At 61.4% G+C, this 7,995-nt stretch overlaps 1 protein-coding gene across 1 annotated transcript; it reads right to left on the reverse strand.

The window, feature by feature from the left end:
• Positions 1 to 260: 260 nt before the first annotated feature.
• On the reverse strand, positions 261 to 7,728 carry SLC35E4 (solute carrier family 35 member E4). The gene is made up of 2 exons (XM_065904293.1): positions 6,062 to 7,728; positions 261 to 1,235 (listed from the first exon to the last, which is right to left on the reverse strand). Exons 1-2 carry the CDS (start codon positions 6,678 to 6,680, stop codon positions 802 to 804), a joined length of 1,053 nt encoding a protein of 350 aa, XP_065760365.1. The 5' UTR covers positions 6,681 to 7,728; the 3' UTR covers positions 261 to 801.
• Positions 7,729 to 7,995: the final 267 nt, after the last annotated feature.

Here is a 7,995-nt window from a genome sequence, read left to right on the forward strand (position 1 = left end):
AGTGAAGGAGGGGAGAGGGGAGAGGCCATGGGGCTAGGCCTGACCTTGTCCCACGAGCAGCGTGGAGCCACAGAGACCATGTGTTTTAAGAGATTCCCCTCGAGGCTGTGGGAAGATGGTGTGAGGGGTCAGAGCAGCAGGCTGGGGGGATGGTAGGACTGGCCAGGCCCCAGTGACGGAGGGAGGAGGTCCTTGTTTCTGGGTGGGCGGCTGCTGTGCCTGTGTTTCCTTGGCCGCTACCCCGCGGAATGACACAGATGTACAAGCAAAAATAGTTTATTTGAGGACGGAAGACCCAACGTTGGCGGGCCCAGGGCTGAGGCCACAGCAGCTGCCTGGAGTTGCACAGACGACCCTAGCTCCCTAGGGAAGCCCAGTAGCAAAGATGCCCTTCCCTGGGCCCCCTAGCTGCCTCCCCCACTTCCCGGAGGAAGGATTGTGCGACCGCCAAGAATCATCGCCATCATCACCGCCATCACCGTCAGAACGTTGGTGAGGTTTTCCGAGCTTAGCCAGCAATTTTCAGCGCAGTACTTGACCCTAATCGTCCCAAGTACTCTGACACCCACAGCGACTGCCTGGACCCACCATCCAGTGGTGAGTGGGGTCTGTGATGAGGGGAGGCAGGCGGGGAGAGGAGCCGCGGCTCTCTAGGAGACCCCATCGCAGCCTCCACAGCGAGCCCGCAGCGAGACCCGTCTCCCCCGACGGCCCCAGCGGCTGCCCGCTCTCCCGTGGCCACGGGCCAAGGCTGGACTCGGGCAGGGGCGGTCCCGGGTGGCCCCTGTGTTCCCTCAGGTCTCAGAGACCCTTGCCAGGCCGTTCCCTCCGCCGGAAGCCCCGGCGGGTAGCCCAGGAGGCCACGAACTCGCAGTTGTGGTAAAGGAACATTCCAGAAAGCGTGAGCGCCACGCCCAGGTAGCTGAGGGTGCTGAGGCGGCTGCCGAACAGCAGCCGGGACAGGACGAGGTTGCCCACGACGGTGAGGTTGCCCAGGACGTGGACCGTGAGGGCCGAGGTGAGGGCCAGCAGGGAGAAGCTGGCCAGGTTGTAGAGCACGGACAGGAGGCAGCTGAGCAGGACGCAGGCCCAGAGGCGGGAGTCGGCGGGGGCGGGCGGCGGCGCCACGCCGGCCTCCAGCACCAGGGCGGCGCCGGCCAGCAGGCAGAAGCTGGGCAGCGAGGTGGCGTAGAGCAGGGTCACCGCGTCCAGCCGCTCTTCCTGCAGCAGGGCACCTGCAACCAGGGCAACAGGCGTCAGCACGCGGCGCCAGACGACCCCCGCGAGGCCAGCCTGCCAGACCTCCAGGAAGCCTGCCCCAGCCCCGCCAGCAGAACCGGGGGCTCCCGCTCTGTAACAGGAAGCTCAGGCCTCCTGCGTGGTGACCGGGTCCGCTCCTGGCCCGCTGTGACCTGGCCCTTAACCTCTGGAGGCCTAGGATTCCTCACCTGCAGAGTCAGAGGATAATAAAACCTCGTGCATGCTATGTCGCTTCAGTCGTGTCCGACTCTTGGCGACCCCATGGACTGTAGCCTGCCAGGCTCTTCTGTCCCTGGGATTCTCCAGGCAAGAAGACTGGAGTGGGTCACCATGCCCTTCTCCAGGGAATCTTCCCAACCCAGGGATCGAACCCAAGTCTCCCGTGTCCCCTGCATCGGCAGTCGGGTTCTTTACCACTAGCGCAAACCTAGGAAGCCCCCAACAAAACCTTAAATATGCAGATTAAAATAATGTATATAAAGCCCTTATCAGGTAAGCTGCAGTCAGTAAATGTAAAAAGACGAGAGAAATAAACCCGTTGTCACTGACTCCTCCCACAAGCTGAAACAATAATCTGTGATATCAATAAACGTGAAAAAAAAAAAATCTTCAGGGGCTCCCCAGGCCCTGGAGAAAAAGTCCTGGACTCGTAACCAGCTTTGAAGGTGTTGAGCCAAGGGGTTCCAAGTCTGCTCTCCTGGCTTCGGCCGTTCTGGCACCCCCAGCCCCACAGTGTGGCTCCCACCTTGCTCCCTCCAGCACTCCCAGCTCTGCCGCGTACTAGCTATGTGGGCCTTTACGTTACAAGAGAAAGAGTTTGAAAATATTCAGAACCGTCTGAGTCACGTGTTCAATCACTTGTGACCCCCGGGATGACAGACACAACAACGAGCTCATTGTTGCGCCCAGCTGTCACTCACTGTGTGTGTGTTTTGTGAAGTTTTTTTTTTAATGTGGACCATTTCTAAAATCCTTATTGAATTTGTTACAATATTGCTTCTGTTTTATATTTTGATCTCTTGGCCAAGAGGCACCTGGGATCTTAGTTCCCCGACAAGGGATTGAACCTGCACTCCCTGCCTTGGGAGGTGAAGTCTTAACCAGTGGACCACCCTGGAAAGTCCCTGTCATTCACGGTTTACCGCAGACAGTGAGCACCTGCGCTACGGACGCTGGCGCTTGTCAAGACAAACCCAGGACACAGAGGAAACCCTGGGCTTTGCAGGGAAAGAGGGCATCCTAGCATCTTGCACATGTGCGCCTGTGTGTGTGTGCACAGGCTACCCCCCAGCTGGTTCACAAGGAGGCAGGGCCCATCATAAAATCTCACATGGCTGAGCTGAAACGACAGTACTTGCAAAGAGGCAACGGCGGTTTTGTGCCTTCTCCAAGTTTTCAGGGAGAGAGATGAGTAAGGTCTCCCCACCCCCTCCCAGGGCTCTCTCGGCCTCTATGTGTTTTCTGACACACACTTTCCAGAGAACCACAGAGGCGCTTACTCATAGGCTATGCTTAGAATAGGAAATCTTATTTCTCTCTCGATTTCATTTTGATGTTTTGGCTTTGTTCTCTAGGCAACAATCCTTCTGTCAAGCATTTCTAGAAATGAACAGATAACTGGAATGCCTCCTGTTTGGCTGCTCCAAATTTAGCACCATTATGAGCTGCCTGTGGCCCACGTGTTCACGGTGCAATCACTGGAAGGTGGTTAGGATTGCAGGTGAACTTCACCTTTGGCGAATTTCACTCTCTGAGAAGCAGGCAGGCAGGTCCTAACTTCCCCGCTCGGCCCTGTGCACCTGTTCTGTAATCCATCCAACCCTATGCCTCCCCCTGTCCCCGACACTGTCCCCTCCAGCCCAGGAAAAGAGCCAGTTACCCCACCAGCCTGTCATCCGGACTCCTCAGCGACCCCTCCCCTGACTGCTTACCCCAAACCCTGCATTTCAACCTCTCCTCCTCCAAAGGCATTTCCGTTTCATCATCTGAACACGCCACACTTCAGCCACATGCAGACTGACGCCCTCTGGACACCATTCTGCTGGCTTCAGGCTTATCCCACCTCTGCTCCATCACAAGCTGTGTGATATCGCACAGGTCACCCTCTCTCCACGCCCGTCCCCTCGCGGGAGCATGGGCAAAATGACACCATGCCCTTACCGGGGCACGGGAGGTGCCAAGCACAGGACCTGTGCCCGGGAGCAACTGCCGCCCATGGTGGCTGACATGACCCCCTACGTGCAACCCCGCTGGCTGACACCCGCACCCTGGCAGGGCTTGCGTCCCGCTCCCAGAATGCCCTTTCCTGCTCTGGCTGTGTGAAGAACTGGGCACAGCATGGGCCTATACTCAGGGCTCGGCTGTCACCATCACTGCCTGCCTCCTCCCCCAGGCAGCCTTGTCTGGTCTCCCCGAGAAGTAGCCATCCCAATCACAGCTGTGCCCACCTTGGCTCTAGCACTTTCTTCCCTGCTTTGTGATCGCTCCTTCTGAGGGTGTCTCCCCACCAGCCTGAGCTCAGCAGATGGGAATGGGGTCAACCTGATGCAGGTGGGTGTAGCTGAGGACAAGTCTCAGCACGCTGGCACCCCATCTCCCAGCCTTTCTGAGTGGAGAGGTAGATCACTCCTCTCCACGTGTGGTCCCCCCAGGCCTGCAACTGGCCCAGGACGGAGGGAAGCTGCTGGGCACTCCTCTTCCTGGACTGTCATCCTCTGCTCCCTTGGAGTCTGCCATCAGGAAAGGAGTTGGTGTCAGTCACTCACATTCTAGTCTAAATTTGGCCCTGGTGACTTTCCTGGAAAGTCTGAGAGGAGTAAGCTTCTCTTGTTCAAAACCCACCTTATCCCTTGACTCCAGTCTGTTCTGACCCACCTCTGCGCTGGGCTCCCATCTTTGTTAGTGGGGCCTCCAGCCTCCTAAGCTCTCCCCTGAGCATCCTGAGTCAAATAGCTTAAGTAGCCTACCAATTCTTCATCAGACCATTAATAAATTCACCGCTTACATGGTACCTTACCTGCGCCAGGCCCCAAGTCAAGTGCTGGGGACGTGGAGCTGCCCCAAAGCTAGGCCATGCCCCCTCGGAGCTCCTGCCTGGTGGGAGGCAGACAGGTAACCAAGTGGCTATAATATCAATACAAGGCACGTGGAGACCTGATGGGGGATGCAGAGGGCCCTGTGGGAGCCCGGAGCAAGCATCCAATCTGCCTCAGGGGCAGGCAGGCGACAAGGAGGGAGCTGGCAGAGTCGAGGAGCAGCCTGGTGGCAGGCACCTGCCAGCCCCTGTCCGTGTGCCCGAGGCCTGGCCGGCCACAGCCTGTCCGCTGGCCGGGGCTCCTCTGGGGTGAGGAGGCTGGGCCTCAGCGGGTGTGGTGTGGGCCTTGGGTTGAGGCCTTCCCAGCCTTCTGGCCCTGCTCAGGGTGGGGCACAAGGTCAAGTTTCCCACTGACTCATGCCCAGAGCTCAGGCCCCAGCTCTCAAGTAACCTGAAGGCAAAAATAGAACTGGGCTCTGGCCCTGCCTCAGGGCCCTGGAAGACGGGGACAGGGCCTCTGGGTCCTGATTCCAGGGCAGGCCTGAGCTCTGACTTCAACCTTTCCTAGCTGCAGGCTGCCCTAACCCCAGCCCAGTGACCTTGGAGCAACACTTTCCCTCTTCCAGGCCTGGGTCATAGGATCTCAGAGCCGAAAGGGAGGGAGAGCAAGAAAGCCCTTTGACTCTATCAACTCTGACCTCTTCTACCAAACAGATAGGGAGACTGAGGCCCAGACAGGATCCAGATCCGCCCCAGGTCGCCCAGGAAGTATGAGCCCACACGTGGCTGGAACGCAGGCCTCCCTACCAAGTGGGCGCAGAGACAGGGTGGGGGCTGTGACTCAAAGAACCCTCAGTAGGACAGGCAGGAAAGTGATCTCCACCCTCCAGCAGAGTGATTTCACAGGGTCTGGGTTTGGAGTCTCTGCCCTACCCTCTGCCCAGCCCCCAGCCCCCTGCCATCAGAGCTGAGGTCCAGAATCACATGGACCAGGATTCCAGTCCTTTGGAGCTGTGTGACTCTGGACAAATCATGAATTTCTCTGGGTCTCAGTTCCATCATCTGTAAAATGGGGATGAAAGTAGTGGTTGCCGTGACAACTCAAAGTCAACACCTAGCATAGGGCCTGTTACACTGCAGCTCCCAGAAGACACCACCCCTTCCCAGATTTAGCAAGCCCCACTTCCAAATCCTGGTTTACCATCTTGCCCTCTTTCTCTCCCACCAGTTCCCACTGTCAAGCCTCCCTCTGGGTCCACAGTCTTATGCCACATTTCTAGGACAGCATGGACTCTGCCTGAGTGAAGTGAAAGTCGCTCAGTTGAGCCTGACTCTTTGAAACCCCCGTGGACTGTAGCCCGCCAGGCTTTTCCATCCATGGGATTCTCCAAGCAAGAATACTGGAGTGGGTTGCCATGCCCTTCTCCAGAGGATCTTCCCCACCCAGGGATTGGACATGGGTCTCTTGCATTGGAGGCATATTCTTTACAGTCTGACTGGGTTCAAATCTTGCCTCCGCTGCCCCTCTACGTGTCAAATGGGGACAAAGCCAGTTGGGCCTCTAGAGCCCAAGTTTGGAGCCTGGAAATCACTGAGCTGTTGGCTCTTTCTGAGCCTCAGTTCCTGACTCTTCCAAAGCCACGTGCCTCAGTTTGGTCATCAGTAAAATGGGATAGCAGCCATACCCCCTCACAGGGTGCCCCAGGCCACATTCTCACACTCCCACCTGGGTCCCCACCGCCTCAACCAGTGACTTAGGTTACTCACTCTGCTGAATGGACTTGAGGCCACGGAGGCAGGTGGCCGCCAGCAGGAAACCGCAGCCAGCCGGGGGCGTTCGGAGCTCTCCGGCCAGGCTGCAGGCGGCCCCCAGGCAGAGCGGGCCCATGGCCGCAAACTGCAGCGGGTGGTGGCGCCGGCCGAGCAGCAGCGCCGACAGGGCCAGCGTGATGAGCGGCGTGGTGGTGGTGGCCAGCTGTGCCAGGTCCAGGGGCACGGCGCTCAGGCCCACGTTGCCGCAAGCCATTGAGACGCCGAAGGTGAGGCTGAGCAGCAGCACCTGGCGGCGGGTCTGCCCCGGCAAGGGGCGCCGCGCCCCCCGGTGGCAGGCCAGTGCGGCCGCCAGCATGTGCAGCGCCGACAGCAGCAGGGGCCGCCCGAAGCCGTGCACCGTGAAGATCCACTTGTTGAGGCTCGACATGCTGGCTCCCGCCAGCAGCCACACCAACGCAGCCACGGCCACCCGGGCCCGGCCAGGCCGCCGAAGGGCCTGCGGGGTGTCAGGGGGCCACTCGGCGGACCCGGCCCACCGAGCGCCGCCAGCCACCGCCACTGCCTCGGCAGAGGTCATCCTGCCGTCATGGTGCTCCGGCGGGCAGCGGCACATGGGTGCCAGTGGGGCCGCGGCAGGAGGCCGGCTCCCCGGTGCCCAGCTCTGGGCCTCCAGAGAGCCCCACCTTGGACCCGCCCCGTCTCAGGCAGGTGCGGGCGCAGCCTCTGGCGCCCAGCCTGCGGTAGCGGAGGTCCAGGAGCTATGCGGTGTCCTCGGCTCAGGGAGGCCAGAGCCCAGGTCGCTTCAGCTGGGATGCCAGGCTCTCTGGAGCTCGAGCCTGGCCTAGTAAGCGCTGGGCACCTCTGCCCGTGCCAGGCGGTCTCCACTCTCCTCCCGCCCGAGTGACCACGCTACGCTTAGACGGAATCCTCCATCCCGTTTCTCTTCGGTCCAGTCCCTGCCTGGGTGCTCCGGCTTGTTCACGCCAGGCCTGGTCGGGGGCGACCCGGGCTCCCGCGCCGGGTTGGTGCCGGTGGGTCCGGCTCGCTGCGTCCGACACTGCCCAGGCCCAGCAGCGGGCAGACGCGCCGGCCCCGCGCTCCGGCCGGTGTCAGGCGGCGAGTTCGGCTCAGCTCGGCTCCGGCAGGGCCTCCGCTGTGGCTCCGGCTCCCGGCGGCTCCGGCAGCGGCGGCGGCTCCCGCCAGGCTCGGGCGGAGAGCGAGGCTCCGCACTCTAGGCCCCGCCTCCGCGGCCGCCCCACGCGCCCCACCCGGAAAACTGGGCCGAGCCCGGGGGCACCACCTCGGGCCAGGCCCCGCCCCGGAGCCGGGAGGGCCGTCTCGCCCCGCCCCCACGCCGCCCGCTCGGGGCTCCTCCTCTGACCGCAGACCACCCCCCACCCCCAGCCGGAGTGGTCAGCCTGGGCGTCCTCTTCCCCGCATCAGTGGGGGATCAGGCCCCGCCCCACCCGGCGCCAAGGCAAGCCCCCCATAGAGACGAACAGAGCGGGAAGACCCTGGGGCATCTATCTGATGAAAAGCTCCTAACGTCTCAGGGGGTTCCATCCTCAAGGACACCCCGCCCCAGGAGACTTCGGCCTAGGACCAGTCTCGGGACCGCCTAATCTCTGGCCACAGTTACCCCGTGGGCCCTCGGCGTCCAGAAGAATTGGCCCACCGGGCCCTTAGTGCCCCTCCCTCGCCCCTCCCTAACCCCAGCCCCTCCTCCGTCTCCCAGCCCGGGGCGGGCCCCGCTCCAGACAGGCAGAGGGGAGCTGAATCACCGCGGCCACCCGCAGCTGCGGAAGCAGGGTCCCGCCGGCCGCTCTATCCCTGCCCAGCAGCCCCTGACCCATCCCCTGGGTACTCAGAGCTGAACTTTCCTGGGGTCCACCCTCTGCCCCTGCTGGCAGGACAGAGAGCTCTAGGTG

The sequence above is a fragment of the Muntiacus reevesi genome, chromosome 13 (assembly GCF_963930625.1).
Source record: "Muntiacus reevesi chromosome 13, mMunRee1.1, whole genome shotgun sequence".
In the NCBI taxonomy this organism is placed as follows: Eukaryota; Metazoa; Chordata; class Mammalia; order Artiodactyla; family Cervidae; genus Muntiacus; species Muntiacus reevesi.